The 18,119-nt window shown below is 42.0% G+C and overlaps 1 protein-coding gene across 5 annotated transcripts in view; it reads right to left on the reverse strand.

Annotated features, from left to right (window-relative positions):
• LOC129363329 (thyroid hormone receptor alpha) overlaps positions 1-18,119 on the reverse strand; it is a 60,364-nt gene that overhangs the window by 5,707 nt on the left and 36,538 nt on the right. For 2 of the 5 annotated variants that reach the window (XM_055035360.1, XM_055035364.1), the window contains 5 exons: positions 9,536-9,597; positions 5,639-5,760; positions 3,259-3,406; positions 1,699-1,904; positions 571-717 (listed from right to left, as the gene is read on the reverse strand). In XM_055035360.1, coding sequence (XP_054891335.1) covers positions 571-717; positions 1,699-1,904; positions 3,259-3,406; positions 5,639-5,760; positions 9,536-9,597 — 685 coding nt within the window. Of the gene's footprint in view, positions 1-570; positions 718-1,698; positions 1,905-3,258; positions 3,407-5,638; positions 5,761-9,535; positions 9,598-14,098; positions 14,351-18,119 lie in introns of those variants that run through there. The other 3 variants (XM_055035363.1, XM_055035361.1, XM_055035362.1) reach the window with 3 other exon arrangements.

Consider the following 18,119-nt stretch of genomic DNA (forward strand, 5'->3'; position numbering starts at 1 on the left):
CAACAATTTTTGTTTGAATTAAAATAAGTATGGTAATAAATTTGTGAATTTAAGTGTTAATGGGGTGTCTGGACCCGCCCCCAGTCTGTTAGCTAGGCCCCAACAGTGATAGCGCTGGACAGGCCTACTGTGTTGTACATGTCATTGTATTGTATTGCGTATTTCACATCAAGTCATAATGCAGCAGATTTAAGAAAGTGGCTGCAACATTCTGAGTAGAACTTCATGATGATGTGAAATGCTTCTAATAGAGTCAGATTTGTGGATTTCAATGTAAAGGGGGCTAGTAGCAACTGCATGCTACATTTTCAGATTTTTATCTGCAACAATATTTGAAAAACTTAATTTTATTTTATTTTACTTTGCAGGTAAAACTTTTGTAAGGCTGCTATTGCATGTACAATGGCAATAAATGCAAATGTATTATAAATGCCTACTTTGGCTTGTTTAGTTCTGATTTAACAACCAGTGTTTCCAGAACTGAAGTGGCACGTTTGAGCTCGGGATGGAAAAAGACGGCACCACAAACTGTTTCATGTATAACCAGATTCAGCATCCTTTCCCACCAACCTCTGAAAACATGGGCAGTTTCTTGGCAAAGTCAACAACGCGGGTGATGGCAGGGGTCATGATCTTGGTGAACTCACTGAAGACCTCCAGGTCGACCTTATCTCCGTCCGAGGTGAGCATCAGTTGACCGTGGCCGATGTCGTCCGCCTGCAAATGGCACAGTAACGCCGTCAGCAGTCGAAGAGGAGAAAACCTTGGACTAAGCTGCTGAATTGCTTCAAAAAATGAATGAAAATTTTTTTTAAAATCTTTTTTGGTGAAAACGTATGAAAACTCATGCACGCACTCTTTTGAAAATTCAAACATATTCAATGAGGACTTTTTTTTTTCTTTTCCCAAAGCTTTGTTTGCACAGATCAGGGTCGTTCTGAAGTGAAGCAGCTATGAGGCTGTGAAGCAGCAGCAGTCATTGTGCTTCTCCCACACAGCGTGTTCTTCAGACCTGAATGTCCTTCCCTTTTTAAACCGCTGCATAAAAACGTATTCATGTGTAAAACTGCTTGCTTTTGTGTTAAAATGGTTGCGTGGTAACCATCATTTTCTAAACTCAGTGTATGAAGGTATCCATTGATCACCACAATATATTCAAACTTTTATAGCTGGGTTTTCATCAGTAGAACGTTTTCTCGAAGCTTTGTCTTTCACTTTACTATTTTGGTACAATAAGAAGGACCTTTGAAAAGTTTTAACATTTTGATAAAGCATGTTAGGCTGCACTGTGTAATGATGGTTTACTAAAACGTTTAGCTGCTTAAATTTGATTTAAAAAAATTCTAACATTGTGATAAGAATTTAACAAAAAAATTTAGTTTCTGTAAACAGCTGCACTAAGTAATTGTGCATGTATAGACTTTATGTAAAAATTAAAGAAAGAAATTATTAAGAATTAATATTTTTGGTTTAACAACACTTGATTGAGCAGAAGTTTTTTTTCCTCCTTTGATTTGGTAAAAAATGTCCAATAATTAAGTGAATCTTAAAAATTTCGATTTTGTTTTTGCATGATCCGCTAAAATCGCCGTTGGAAAGCGAAAACTTTACAAACAGAGTTGTACAGCAAGTTATCACCGCATGTGGCGACCCTGAAACTCCAGTGATAAATTGCTTCTCTTCAAAGTTACAAATCACCAGAAATTTGCGCTTCTGTTTCCAGCTGGAGCCCTGGGCGTTGGTGTGCCGGTGAGCCTCAGTCACCATCCTGATCAGCTCCCACTCTGCGCTGTCTGGCTCCGGCCTCATCTGCAGCGTCCGCACCATCTCTTCCCGCTTCCTCCGCTCTCGGTTCTCTTCGATGAGGCGCCGCTTGGCCACGCGCTTGCTCTCATCCAGCACCACTGGGAGACAGAACGGGTGGAGTTCATTGGTTGGTGGTTTCATATAGAGATGCAGCCTTGTGTGTAACTACATGGTAAAAATTCAATAAGTTCTGACTTGGGCTTTTCACAAAGTATCCTGAAATTATGTTATCAACAGGACCGAAAGGACCGCAACCGAGCTACTCAGTGAGATAGGTAGATAACTGTGAGGTAGGGAGCTATCTAGTTGCCCCTTGTGGTAGCTAGATACTAGCTCAGTATGGTGGCCAGCTTGCTGCTCAGTGTAGTACCTAGCTAGTAGCTCAGTGTGGTAGTTAGCTGCTAACTACCACACTGAGCAACTGGCTAACTGAGCAACTGGCTAACTGTTAGCTAGCACCTCGGTGTGGTGGCTAGCCAGCTGCACAGTGTGGTAGTTCGCTAGCACCTCAGTGTGGTAGCTAACTAGCTGCACAGTATGGTAGTTCGCTAGCACCTCGGTGTGGTAGCTAGCTGCTCATTGAGCTAGCTGCACAGTGTGGTAGTTAGCTAGCAGCTCAGTATGGTAGCTAGCTGCTCATTGAGCTAGCTGCACAGTGTGGTAGTTAGCTAGCAGCTTGGTGTGGTAGCTAGCTGCTCATTGAGCTAGCTGCACAGTGTGGTAGTTCGCTAGCACCTCAGTGTGGTAGCTAACCAGCTGCACAGTGTGGTAGTTCGCTAGCAGCTCAGTATGGTAGCTAGCTGCTCATTGAGCTAGCTGCACAGTGTGGTAGTTCGCTAGCAGCTCAGTATGGTAGCTAGCTGCTCATTGAGCTAGCTGCACAGTGTGGTAGTTAGCTAGCAGCTTGGTGTGGTAGCTAGCTGCTCATTGAGCTAGCTGCACAGTGTGGTAGTTCGCTAGCACCTCAGTGTGGTAGCAACTGGCTAACTGTTAGCTAGCACCTCGGTGTGGTGGCTAGCCAGCTGCACAGTGTGGTAGTTCGCTAGCACCTCAGTGTGGTAGCTAACCAGCTGCACAGTAAAATATAATATGGCAACCTCACCAAAAAATGTTAAGACATAATTCATGCTGCAGACATAACCAGCTGCACAGTGTGGTAGTTCGCTAGCAGCTCAGTATGGTAGCTAGCTGCTCATTGAGCTAGCTGCACAGTGTGGTAGTTCGCTAGCAGCTCAGTATGGTAGCTAGCTGCTCATTGAGCTAGCTGCACAGTGTGGTAGTTCGATAGCAGCTCAGTATGGTAGCTAGCTGCTCATTGAGCTAGCTGCACAGTGTGGTAGTTAGCTAGCAGCTTGGTGTGGCAATTCAAGATTGTAGCTAGCAGCTAACTACTACCCCATTGTACACCTTCAGTAATACGATGGGGTAAGTGAGAGGTTTGGGATGACTCACAGTCCATGGCCATGCCCACAGAGATGCACTTCTTGAATCTGCACAGCTGGCACTGATTGCGGGTGATCTTGTCAATGATGCAGCAGCCTTCATATTTACAGGTGTAAGAAGGATGGAGATTTTTCTGGATTGTCCTGCGGAAGAAACCCTATAAGAAGGGACAGAATGAGAGACAGTAAACACCCCATCACTCTACAAAATGTTTTTATTAAAGGGCTAGTCAGAGACGCCGCAGTATTTAATGACATATCTCCCAAAGTGCATTGCTGTTAGCATATGATCGACCGAGGATCATATGCTAACATTTTTAAACTTCCTTTTAAAAATGAGTGCATAAAGTAAAGTCAGGATAGTCTCGATGTTTGAGACTCTTATTTTGAAGCATTAAAGGAAGTAGTTTTTAAATTCCCTGCAGAGAACTACCCAGCCCCATTTCGTTTTCTTCTCATCTTTGCTCCATCTGGAATTTCTCCCATTGAGCTCGATTTCTCCGGTTGAATTTCAATTGAGTCATTCAGCAAACAGAAGTTGGCTTTACGAACAATGACGCTCATTTTCTACGTTATTTTAGCATTTTAGTCTAGAGGAAATGAACAAAGTTCAGTCTGTGATGGGCACGCTTAAAAATACTGAGAAATGAAAGTCGGAGCAAGAGGAATGTTTAAGATGTTTGTCGTGACCCTACTCACTACAAGGGTGTTCACAGCAGACGCAATTTCCACCAAGCTTCATTCGGCTGACGCCCAGCCAAACGTTTAAAACTCGAGAGTCGTTGGCGCAGTGGCTAGAACAGACAGAGGCTATAGTTCCTTTTCCTGGATTTCTTTGTCCCCTTCTTGTCTGACTACTGTCAAATATAGGCAACTAGTCTCAATACAAATTCTTAAAAAAAAAAAAAAAAAAACAATAGCTGGGCATCCAGGTCTTCTGTATGAAACAAAGCGTAGAATAAATAAATGGTTTTTACCAGCCTGGCATGGGGCTAACAGAAACATCCTTTTTACCAGTCGACTGACCATAGCATGACCATAGCATTGAGCAAGCCTGTTCTTCTGGCAGCATTTACAGCAGAGGGTAGAAAAGTAAAATGTGGACAGAGTGACAGACGGGATCTAAAATTGGATCTAACTGAGGTAAAGTTAGGATCTGAGTTGTGGCTTTGTGCCGTTTGGCTGTCCTGGTTCAACTCCTGACCCTGGGCTATTTGTGCTGTTTGTTTTCGCTTCTCTATCGGCTTTCTTTATGCTAAGCAGCAAATCAATAAATTCCACCAGTTGCACAACATTTAAAGGACAATTTCAAAGTCTGCTGTTTATTCTACTTTCTCCAGTTGGAACCTGAGCTGGATAATTTAACGGAGCCTTTAAAACACAGATTCATCATACCTCTATGATGTTGTTTATGTCAAAACACACAAGATGGAGGCATTTTAATGTTTCTTTTTTTGTGGGGGAGCATTGAGGTTATCTATGAATTAGACAAACATTAAACAGAGTCAATGTATTGGGTATTTTAACCTGAACTACAATATTCTGAGAAGTTTTTAAACTATCGGGTTTTGTGAAAAGTTATTTTGTGAAAATAAAAATTCTGGAGGCCTTAGGTGTCCCCATAATGTTTTGCATCACCTGGTCTGAGTTGGATGGATCATTATCTGCACATTGGTTAGAAAATATGTCTGATGGACATCTGACATATTGCCTCTTGCTGAAATCGCTTGAAAGCAATTCCCATATGAAACAATCCATTGTGTCACAATGATGCAATTTCACCTACTGTCTTTCATGACACCGACTTTAAAGCGGGACTGAATCGTCACCGCTCCATCACCGTCGTCAAATATCTCCAGTTTGGTCAAAGAACCTGGTTCAGAGGGTTTAAGATTCAGCTTCACTAATCTAACCTGACCCCTCGGCCAGAACATTTATCACTTAAGCGTTCTTTTTGCTCCTTGATCTCATCACATGGTGTTTGTAGGTTCCAAGAACAGTGAAGTGATCAAGTTATCAAGCAATGATATAAGTGGACATCTTACATGTGCTCTCGCAAGAAAATACAGACTGTTTGGCCTGAGTTATGTTAGCGTAATGTAACCTGACCTTATAGGCAGGACACAAGGAGTGGAAAGGAGGAAGGAGTTTGCAAAAACCATTATGATTAAAGTCAAGAAATCCACGAGCTAACACGACAGATGTCTGGCTGGAATGTGACAAAGTGGAAATGAGTCTTTTACAGTCATTATATAACCTTTTTTTCAACCCCCGTTTAATAAAAAACACACTACTTTGGTATTTTCCTGTAAACAAAGAATCAATATTTAACATTTGTGTCTGTAACATGACAGCAGTTGAAGACGTGACGTAGTGGTGTGGCCCAGTACCTTGCAGCCTTCGCAGGTTATGCAGCGGTAGTGGTAGCCGGTGGCCTTGTCCCCACACACCACGCACGGCTCGTCCTTCTCCAGGTAGCTGGGGATGTACCCTGGAACAGAGATGCTAAGAGCTATAGGAGAGGAGGAGGAGGACGAAGAGTGAGACAGGACGGGGTGACAAAGAGTGCAAACGAGGGAGGAACGGGTGGATGGTGAAGAGTGAGATTCAGGATAGGGATGGAGGGAGAAGGAGAGGAGGAGGGAAGGGGCTGAGCGTTATCACAGGGGCCTCTGTGAAGCACCTGTACACAGGGGCCCCCAGAGACTGTGATACAAGGTTGAACATACACAAGAATGGCATTGTTTTCCCACGGGGGGCCGTTGTCATGCAAGGTCAGGAGGTTCAGGCTCCAAGGATTCCTGAAATATTCTTTTGCTCTCAATCTTGTCTCATAAATATTTTTCTGTTCTCCTTTGATCCCCTAAGCTCCGCCTTAAATGATCTAAGGCGATCTACTCCTTGGATTGTAACCTCTACAGATCTATTGTGGCCGAGAGACTTTAATACTCATTTCCACACAGTGAGACACTGCTTGAAAAGGATGAACGCCACCAACAATCTTACGACACAATGAAACCATCTACACAGGATTCTTGGGTCGAAGGTGGCTATTTGTAACTCTGTAACTGCTGGTATCATTTTTAATAGAAGACATGTCAATGATTTGGTCTGAGAAGAATGTAGTTTACATTATCAAAAGCTGGAAAGCAGAGACAACAATCCAGGAAGAAAAGTTCTCATTTTTAAGAATAAAAATGCCTACAAACTACAAAGAACACATGACATACCGTCAGTCAAGAGTAGCAGAGGTCCAGCTAATGCCTTTTGTTCACCTCACAAACGGCTGTCGATTATAAGTGTTGGTTTGCAAATAGTGTGCTCAGTGTCTTCTTTGGAGGTTTTTAAGTTGATTCCTTCAGTGGGTCTTGGTGAAGCGCCCACACAGGTGAGGGAGGGAACAAGTTTTTCAATGAGTTTGGTTTGTTTGACAAGGGTGAAAGAGAAGCACACCGGCTGAAAATGCAACAAATATCTCAACTTTCATCCCCAATTGAACTGAGTCTACCAGACTGTCAGGCGTGAAAATAACCTCAGATTTACTTCTTGGCCCATTGCTGTCGTCTCTATTTTGCTTTCTGGCTCATTTCTCGAGATGCTCCTTGAATATTTCTTTGTTTTTCATCTGATGCCTTTTATTTTTTGAGTTGTGCCAGCCTGAACTGCATCATCGTTGCAGAGGACAAGATACGCTGATTTTTAGTTTATACAAGAATTCTATGGTTAGCAAATCAGCTAGCTGCTCCAAGTTACAGAGTACACTCTAGTGGACAGCATGAGGACAGCCAACCAGAAAGTTCAAACTGAGTTCAGCTGCTGGAGTGCTCAGAAAAAAATAAAACATCCCTACTGCTGATCAGACTGCACAGGCCTCAGTCAGCATGCTACATGCTAAAGTTCAACACAGTGCAGTCGGAATAACTGAACTGATCTGGGTTACTTGGAAGGATTGCTCGAAAAAAGGTCTCTGTTTATTTTTCTTTCAAAAGAATATTAAAACTCTCTCTTGGTTGCCAAGTTGACCAAATAACTAAAAGTAAAAGAATATGTGCAGCAAAAACAACAGCAAACAGATGGACAGACAGACAGACAGCATGTCAGAAACGTCCCTTCATGGTAGATTGGCGGAACTGTGATGATTATGGCCACATGACTTCACTAGCATGCAGTCGGTAATGGAGATGACAGTGAACTGTTGACACCGATGTGTTCATGCATTAACGCTGCAATAGTCGAGTCACTATCTGAAAATTGTAGAAAATTAAAAATTGGGTCCATTTTTTCCCCTTATAAAACCGTGAAAGACTACTAAGGTCAGCAATAATACATATATTTTTCAAATTATTGCAGCTTGGGATGGTTGACAACTACTGGACTGTAAATGCATGTTGCCATTAGACTGCAAAACAGATGAAAGTTATTTTTCATCAGCTTTTTTTTGTACCTGTTTACAGAATGTTACAAAAATTATTCAGGCAGTATGAATTTTAAAATCTGTGGTGTTGAATAACTTCAGAAAATGTGTATATGTTGTTAGCTTGACTTTGAAGAAAAAAACATGTTGACTGGTGAACTAATTGATGATTTTAATTTTTCATATGAACTACATATTGTAGCTGTCGCAAACTTATTGTTGTGAAACATTTAATTTTAATAAAAGAATGCATTTTTACATTCTCACATGAAAATGCCAGTTTTTAATGTTTTAATACAACAGCTGTGTCAGAACGTCATACACATTAGTTGTGTCAATAATGACACATGTGTTGTCCCTGAGCTGATTCGCCACATGTGTTCAAATTGAACACATGTGTTTTAAGAGTGTACAAGAGGTTCTATCGGTTCCTGTGCCCAGCCACACGGCCGGTGCAACACACCACACGTGAACCGATTCCACTCAGAAATATCCCAGTTCCAGAAGAAAATCCAGTAAAACCCCCAACATACCAAACGTGAATTTAGAATAATTAAACACGATGATGATGTGGAAGCAGTAGTGACATTTTAAGTGATAAAAGACGAAAGAAAAAGAAAAGGCAGTGGATAAAAAGAGCAGCCGCTCTATTTGCTGCACTGTGATTTGGAGGTGAGTTATGTTTTTTTGTAGTTAACATTTTTTAACTGAATAAACATCCGTGTTTATACAAAAACTGTGAAATTGTACCATGTGAACTAGGCTTTAGCTTACACAACAACATGAAGAAGCCTTATCTGACAAACTGATGTAAAGCACTTTGAACTGCATTGGTGCTGACATGTGCTTTACAAATAACCTCGGCTGCAAGGGGAGAGAGAAAGCATCTCAGCAGGTAACAGGAAGGCTGAACAGAATATAGGAACTGCTCTCAAACTCTGATGAAAGACGCTGGATTTAGAAATGTCTGCTGCCTTATGGAAGGAGAGTAAGTGTCTATTCTCTGGTAAAGCTAGCCATGCTAATCTCTTATATAAGATGCTAAAGGCAGCTTAACATGTCGGTTCTTTAATCATTCTGACTTTGGTTTGAAATGAAAAAATGACGATAGTATATAAAAAATTGCGCATTCATTTAAATAAATTATATGTGAATAAAGCTGAGCTTTTAACAGTTTCAGATGCTTGTTTTAAATAGTAAAAAAAAAAATTAAAATCATCTATATTTTTGTTTGTTGCTGTTAAGTTTGAGATGATTTATTTGTAACATACAATGCAAATATGATATGTAGTTTGAAAACTATTTATTTGAAAAGGAGGTAGGCAGAAGAATAAAGTTATTTCACCCCGCTCCTTTCTGTGTGTCTGACTTTTCACACTTTACACAAATAAAATAAACAATAAAATTGTTATAATTAATACACTGCAAATAAAAAGCGGATGATTATAGTGCATTTTTCAGTTAGGGATCAACTGCTTTCAGACCCACTGAGTGGTACAAAGACATGAAACACTGCATGTTCCTGGATTCATTTCTTCTGTTTTAAATTGCAATACGTCACTTAGTAGTTGTGCACTTAAACTCTGAGCCTTCATATCCCTATCATCATCTCTGAGCAGGTCATCACACCTCGGTGGGTAACTGTCCAACAAAGCCTCAGAGGGGAAATGAAAAGTGGTGAAGAGGGGATTATTTCATGAGAAAACCACTCAGAGCTCAGGAGAGCCAGCTGTGGAGTCACTGACTGGCTGAATCCTCCAGCCTGAGCTTCTTAGCGGGAACCTGTTTTGAATTGTGATCGGTTTTGCTCGCTATGCTGTTTGGAGGTGACAACATGAGCCGAATGAGGGAGGAAGAGATTAACAATCCTTACCAGACATGCTCTTCATGGAGCACTGGCTGTTTTTCCTCTTTCTCTTCGGCACATCTGGCCATCTGGAGGAAAACAGCAACATCACGGTGATCAGTGATAATAGCAAGAATAAAATAACATGGCTTTGGAGATGTCTGACAGGTTAATTGACACATCGGAGGAACACCTGTGGATGTATTTCACAGCCCAGAACATACGGCTGTTTAGCTTGACGTGACGGGAAAGCCGAAGGAAATCAGCCAGGATTTCAGGAAGAGAATTGGGAACAATCTCCAGATGCTTGAGGTTGCCTCGTTCATTTGTTCAGAAAAGTTACACGCCTCTATAGACATGATGGAGATGTCCAACCATCAGACCGCTCAGGAAAGAGGAAGGTTCTGAGTTCCAGAGCTGAATGGGTTTGGATCCAAAATGTGCAGGTCAGTCACAGGACAAAGACCTGGTGAAGATGCTGCTGAAGCACAGTGAGGCAGCGTCATTATCCCAAGTGAAGCGTGTGCTGGACTAACGTGGGCTGAAAGCCACTCAGTAAGGAGGAGAGGCCTGTTAATGTGTCACACAACACATGAAATGCCAGACTGCAGTTTTCAGACGCACATAGGGACAAAAACCTTCACTTCTGGAGACCACGGCTGACCCGATACAACTTTTTCACTCCTGATGCGATACCAATATCGCAGCTTCGCGTATCAACTGATACTGATATTGACCCAATTCAATATCAGCACAAATCATACATAATTTTAATGCTTATTTTTTTTGCGTGGAATGTTATAAAAGGCTTGATCATGTGATATTACTCAAACAGAGAACACTAGTCAACAGCAATAAGTATGAGAACAACTGACCTATTTATTTTTAACCATTGGGTTAAAGCACTGCTGGATAGAAACAATGAAACGGACTGATTTCCAATATCCTATATTGGATTGGGACGTCCTTACAGGAGACATGTTCTGTGTTCTGATGGAACTAAAGTGCGACTGTTTGGCCATAATGAGGAAAAAGTGGGACGCTTGTAAGCCTGGGAACTCCATTGCCACTATGAAGCACAGCGGTGACAGAATCATGTTGCGTTATGTTTTGCTGCAGCAGGATCTGATGCACTTCAGAAAACAGATGGCATCAGGAGGATAGAACACTATGAGGGAATATTAAAGCTAAAGAAAGAAAGCAAACAGTCAAAGTGGTTTAGAAGTTTAAAAAAACAAAACAAAGTCAAAGTTCTGGTGCGACATCACAAAGCCTGAATCTCAGTCTTACAGGGATTTGCTACGGAGGTCTGATAAGGCGTGTGGCAGCAAGGTGGCCTACAAACCCGACTCAGTTCCACCGGTTCCATCTGGAGGAATGGACCAGAACTCCAGCAAACCTTTGGGAGAATCTTGTGGAAAGGAACCCAAAACATTTGACCTAATTTATGTAGTTCAGAGGCAATGCTAACAAACCCAGAGAGACAAATGTAAACTTCTAATCTTGAAAACTTTAATGAATAGCAAATAGAAATAATTCAGGTAATTCCAGCTGAACTAAAGCAGGAGAGGTTTGGTCAAATGTATCTATGGATCTTTTTTAAACTTCCGCTTTCAACTGTACATCCAGAACAGTTTTAGGGCTTGAAAGACCAAATGCAAGAGTATGAGGAGAAAAACATCCAAAAAACTCTCTCCCTCCTGAAGCTGCTTTTGTCTCATAATATCAGATTCAGTGAGCTGTTCAGATATACAGGATGCTGCCGCAGGCCCAGCCCTAAATCATTGAGCCAATCAATTTGTAGCCCCACCCCGATGTCACTTCAATTCAATCATTCGCAGCTGGAAGCTGGAAATTCCTGCCACTGAAAGAGAGACGAGTGGGCAACAGGGATTCCACAAAAAGAACGGGAAAAGTCGCCTCTTAATCCTCAGCATCTAAATCCTTGAAAGCGCACAGAAAAGGACAATCAGGAAAAGGTTTATATGGACGAGGTTTTACCGTTGAAATACTGACTCGTCTGGGACCGGTTTGGACAGTGGGGTGGGGGAGGGTTAACAACTGGGTCAATTTATCACATGACCCAAAACAATATTGAGTCTGAAAGATTAATTTAGTAACAACAGGAATTAGTAGCAACTGTCCTCTGTCAATAAATTATTACACTCTATTTAGGCTCTCCATAAACACCATAAATATTTGACTTTGCAAAGCTTGAAAAACAAGCTCTCATATTTACGGAAGCAATAGTAAATGTTTTTGCAGATGAATAAGATTTAGAAAGTTTTTCTATTTACTGTGAAAACTTATGGGGTAGGTAAAAGTTAGAACCAGTTAGCTAATAGCAATACTTTTGAATATAAGAAAGACAGATGATCACAAAGCACAGATGTTCTGCTTCCTGGCCCTGAGTCGGGTCACTTCATCATCAACGCGAGATATTAAAACAGCAACATTTTCCAGTCCAGCTGTTGAACATAACTAGTTCTCAGGTAGCATGATGGGTCCATTCTGGGCGATACGGACTTCAGCAGTTTGATTACAGTATTCTGTGGCGCTGCTGTGAAAACAATCAAATTGACAATAAGAACTACTTTTTTAACGGACTAAAACTACACACAGTAACTGCATTTAGCCATATTTTCAAATGTATTGATATTTATTGATGGAGAAAATAGTAAACCTCGCAATCCTTACAGTACTGATAGTTTTGTGGGGTTTTAAACGTCACTAATCGGAATTGATAGTTTAAACTATAAATCTAAATCATTGTCACGATACAAAATCTATCACGATAAATAATGAACGATACAATATGCCTGGTCCTACACCTAAGATAAGGGAAATCTATTCATTTCCATTTGGCATCAAAAGAATATTTTGGAATTTGAATTGAATTGCTTTAACTCTGACAGTTTTCTAGATTATTCAGTTGAAATGAGGAAAGAATAAAACTGATCAAATCTCATCCCATGAGGCGGATGGATCATTTAACCACTATTACATTTATATTTTTGGTTTGATCTAGTCCTGATACTTAACCTCTTTATCAACGCCTTCTGCTGTGATGGTTCCCAGAGGATATCAGGGTGTGTAGAATATTTACCTGGACTAGAACACATTGTTGTATCTTTTTTTTTTAATCCTACATCTCATTCCAATCCATCTCCAGGTACCCTAAGGACAGGCCATTCTATAATTTCAGTGGTTTTTTTTGGGATTACTCAGAAATGAGTAAATCATATCAATGGATGAACACATGCACAAATAGTCGGCACATGCAGATTTTCCAGGATAAAGATAATTCCTTTCGTAATCTCTTTACTGCCTCCTGTCTTGTTCTGTGATTTTCTATGTTTCCTCTTTCCTGGCGCTTCCAGGGAGAGGTCAGCACCAGCCAATCCGCACCCGGCCGCCCGCTGGACGTACATCTCCTTTCCCATCTCCGCCTCCAAATCTATGCTTCCACACCAAATCCCCCTCCCTCATTTGATTCTAGTGTTTTTCTATTTTGCGGCTGCCCTTGAACCCCTCGGCCCCCTCTCCTAACCTCCATCAGTAGCATTAGATAACACCAGCCTCCCTCTCCCATTGGCTCCTCTCACTCGCTGTCAAATCCCATCTCTTTCTCCAACCAGAAAAAAGACTAATTGTTGCTGACATTTTCCTTTTCTTGCTTCTTCACGGTGGAGCGGGTGCTTTGTGGGTTTAATTACGACGCAACACGCTCGGTTTGTGCCGTGGTGGGAAGACGCCGCAATCGCATTTCTGATGAAAGCGAGCTGCATTACAAAGACAAGGGGAAAAAAAACAACAACAACAAAAAACAAACTATCAGTTAAATTCAGCCAGGTCATGTTTTTGCAACCGGAGCAGGAGTGACAGCAGCAGAGCTCCAGGAGAGCTGGCAGTCCGGCGTGGAACCGGAGGCGACGCCGTGGTTACGAGCTGGAACCAGCCGACGGGCCAGAGGCAGTACGATTCCAGAATCAACCGAATGCGTTTCAAACATTATGATAATGCAACTTTAACCATTAGGGGCGCTGAAAGCACAATAACAATAGCAATTTGCTCAGAAATAATAACAATTTGTTTCAATCTTACAAATATTTAATAGTCAGTGAAGATGTAGCAATTAAATTGGCATTGAAGGTGCGCTATGGTAAGAGTGCATACTGAATATTCAAATTGAAATGTGGGAACATTTATAAAACTCGCCAAAAAAATGCAATCGAGGAGGAACTTGAAAGCAAAGCCTGGAGGCTGAAAGCTGCTCAGAGTGCTGGGAATTTTAACAGCAGACTCTTTATTTAGCAAACAGGGTTTAGAGAATCACATGCCTGCTGCCTCCTGCAAAAACATCAAAAGCAAAACAACCTGCTGTGGGTCTGAAGATTCTGTGTCTTAGTATCGAGCGGCTGTTTAATGTCGCTTCAATTATCAGCTGATCCAAAGTTATTTTGTTTGAGAAATTCCTCCACCGACTAACTGGATTTGCAAATTTAACATGGTGACCAGAGCAGAAATTACACGCTGAAACTACTGAAACTACATGAAGGTGCCACCATGAACTGTGTCCTCCATACCAACCTGTTAATGCAGTACGGCTGCAGGATATGCATGTTGCTCCCTGTGCAGGAATTAAAACTACTCGGCTCTTCCTCTGAATCAGTCAGAGTGTGCCATCCAGGCTCTGTCTCAGGAAAGCAAGCCGCAGGTTTAAAATCCCCAACTGGCCGCGCTCCAGAGTGATCTTCGAACAGTTCTGTGAAGTCGGGCTTAAGTCGCCTCTCCAGGCTGAAACATCTGCTAGCGGTGGTTGCTCTCTTGCTCACACTGGCGGCCGGAGCGATGGAGCGCTCTGTTTATTCCCCTCCCTCTCACTCAGGCTGCTCTGGTCCAGCCTCCCTCTCTGTGAGCCAGTCCGCCCTCCCCTTGCTGTACACCTGAGTGTGTGCTGAGTGTGTGTCGGTCGCAGTAGTTGGCTCTCTGTCATCATGACACGGATGTACGTGGTCTACGGTGTGCAAACAGCCTCAGCTTTATGTCTCAAACACAAAGTGGAGCATCGTTGTGAAGGGAAAACCTACTTACTGTGATGTCCACAAATACAACTAGTGAAACCAATTGTCTTTAAATGTCACCTAACTGGTACACAGAGTTCTCCAGTGTGTTGTTTTATCTCAGTTGTTTGGTGAAAGGCCTTGGAGGAACACAGCATCATAAAGATGAAGGAAGAGATCAGGTCAGAGGGAAAGTCCTGCTAAAGTTTAAACCAGGTTCAGGATGGACAGTAGGGGTGTGCCAAAAGAATCGATTCAGACCGAATCTCATTCACTATGATTCAGAATCCACTCAAAAATGAATTAAAAATATATAAACATCTGCCATCCTCAGTTTCATAACGACTACATCTGAGGTCCGAATGGTTCTGGGACGTAGGCATGAACAGAAAGCACCGGCGGAAGCTACAGAAATGAAATGCAGAGTGATTCAATCGTCATGTTGAAGATCAACATTTGGATTTGCTTTCCTTCTTATCGAAAGACCAGGAAAACAGGGCCTGACGTGATCTTCACTGTGCTAAAGGTTCAGGACATGAAGATTGAGCACTTCACCATGCGTGGAGTCAGGCTGGGCCAACGCCGTTGAAATCTGTACGGTGTGCTGTAGGATGGATCAGAAGTTTGTGGTCATGTTTTATGCAGAAACGTTGATATTTCGCTTCAGCAAGTCCATTTCCACTATCCAGTTATTGTATCAGCAGGTGATGTGAATATAAAATGCTTATTTTACGATTCTTCACTCAATAACTACGAAGACATAGGACAGGGAATGACCTGTACTTGTGTAGCGCTCGTTCAAGTTCCCAAAGCGCTTCGTACTTTCAGTCATTCACCCATTCCAGGCGGATAAAATGTCTCACTCATGGACACAACAACAGAGGCGGATGTGACCAGGGATCAAACCGGCAACCCAGCGATTGTACTACCACTGGAGTACAATCTAGAACAATACAGTAGCTTCAGGGCTCTACAGTCTTGAAAGCAAAAAAATGTGACCTGATTTCTCCACACTAAACCCCAAAGAGACTCATTACAAAAGACTTGGGTGTTTCTAACTTGGGATTATATATTTGCTGGTCTTATGTTACCTGGAAAAATATTACTTAGCTGCTCAAAGGCAGATTGTCGCTTTTTTTACATTGAGAAGGAAAATGTCAGACAGTTTGTATTCTTATCGCTAACAAAACAAAAAAGCCTGTTTCATTTCATTTTCTTAAAATATGGCACAGAGCTCATAAAGCTATAGAGCAGCAGAACATTATTTCACCTCACACATTGAAACAAAATGGACTCATACGTACTTCACTGGGAAACGAGGTTCTGGAACAACGGCTTCGCTACTTAGAGGGAAGCTATGAAATATAATGTCTTTGAGGACATAAGGAGGAAGTATTTTGCATCAAGTAGAAAGATTTTCTTCAATCCCAACCAGAGATTCTTTCGTAAAATGTCTTTGGGTTCAAATATGGTCAAACCTCCTGGAGAAACTGCCTCATGATGTGAAATCAAAGGTACTTTAATAAAGAATATTAACATTTATGTTACGAGTTACAAAATGATACTGTGTGCCTATAAAATATGTAATATTGTCCTGTTAAGTTTGATATTTTTCTAAATGAGGGTTGAACTCGATCTTCCCCAGCTTGTTTGTTTTGCCCTTATTAAGACACTAAAAATGTTGACAAATTAGCATCAGTATCAAATATGAAACGGTATTATTGTGACAAGCCCAGTACAGAGGGAGCTGAACCAGCCATTAAGAAGCTCTTCATAGACATCCAGCCTTGATATGTTAGCTTCCTGTCACTTTGTTCATCAAGTTCTCCATCGTTCTTCTCTTATATTTAGCTCTCTTTTCATCTTGCCCCCGAGGAAAATAAAACTGAAAAACAGAATATTCCCGAAACTCGCTTAAGCTTTAATGTGAACTTTGTTACATAACAGCCGGGTGATGCAGTCTCCGCAATTCGGCTGACTGAAGTCCTGCGAGGACACAGAGATAGAGCTACATGCCCTAATAATTAAATTAGACTGCTCTTTCATCTTTCTTGGCTGCAAGTGTAAGAAAAAGTTATTTTGATGGCCAGAACTGCAGCTGGAACCACATTTGCACGGCTTAATGATGATCTGAGGCGCAGTGGCAAAGCAACAAAGCAAAGCATGTAGAGACGCCGTTCGGTGGCACCTTTACCATAAGGGTGAACATTTTTCTGACATTCGCTTCTCGCATGCAATTGTTTATGTGCACATTCTTCTGCTCTGCTGCTTTTTAAGGTGGCGTGAGACCTTTTTCCCTTTGAAGGAGTTAACCAGCAACTTTTGTCTGCAATAAGTCACGTGTTGGGTTTGAACTCGTCAATCTGAGGGCATAGAAATGACAAGCCAAGATGTATGAAATATGTTCTGTATTACAGAATTAGGGAGTATATTGAAATCGGCTCTGTCTGCAGTTGAGGAGAAATAAGGACAGGCGCGCGGGGAATGGAAGTACTCGTGTAACTAGACTGCAGAATGCAACATCCTTGATGTGTGCTTTGACAGGCGAGCGGAAAGCATCACGTTTTCTTCGCTGTTTGAGGAACACGTGTCGCCGGATCTGACACAAACACACTCTATCTCGCCGTCAGTCGTCAGCCGGCGTCCCCTGTAGTTTGCGTTTGTCTTTGTTGCCGTTCGCCATCATCCGCCGTCACGCCCTTCTTCCACCTCTCGCCTCTGCTGATGCCGTTTTCATTTCACTGACAATGTCACCCTTTTTTCTCGCCCCTCCACCCCGTTCCTACAACCGACCGTTTTAGCAACACCTCAAGGTGAATTCCAGAGCTGCAGCGACGAATCAGACGCCGAGCTGCCTAAAGACCTAAAAGCAGCACTGGAAAGGTCGTCCGAGGCAAACAACGGTAGTTTTATGTGCAGTCGCATTGTTGTCTGAGCAATCACTTAGTGTCATGCCTGAAATCACATGGCTGCTGAGAGGCGCACTCGGTGGCTGGTCGTATGAGTCATGTCGAGCGCTAATCCCCGCTGTCATGTGTGTTCATGTGTAAAGTTGAAAAGCCTCCGCGGCTGTGACAAGCCTGTGAATGTCATTGTTTAAGCAGCATAAATGAATTTTACGTAGGGAGTGGCGAGGAGGGGGGAGACGGCACAACTAAGTGGGAATAGGCGGAAAATTAGTCTCCCACTGACAGTACACAAACACACCTACCACACATTGTTTCGGTCATCATGAAGTATGTCACACTCACTGTTCTACATTACAGAAGGGATTTTGAAAATAAAAAGGCTTCTTGCCGATTTCATCCAACACAGCTTTGGGTGTTTGTAGAGGAACTCATGAAATTGTATCATTCCTTGACCTCTGACCTGAGAATGAAAGGTTCAAATGAACTCACGTTAACAGCTGTTCATGGAGGCACAGAGAGGACAAGGCTTTCTGAATTTGCTGTGTAAATTTACCTGTAAAATAAACAGCCACAAAACAACTATTTAAAAAAAAAAAGCAGAATGCAAAACCCAAAAATTTTGGAAGTTAGACTAAGCAT

This window comes from Poeciliopsis prolifica, unplaced genomic scaffold (genome assembly GCF_027474105.1).
Source record: "Poeciliopsis prolifica strain line A6 unplaced genomic scaffold, Auburn_PproV2 SCAFFOLD010, whole genome shotgun sequence".
NCBI lineage: Eukaryota > Metazoa > Chordata > Actinopteri > Cyprinodontiformes > Poeciliidae > Poeciliopsis > Poeciliopsis prolifica.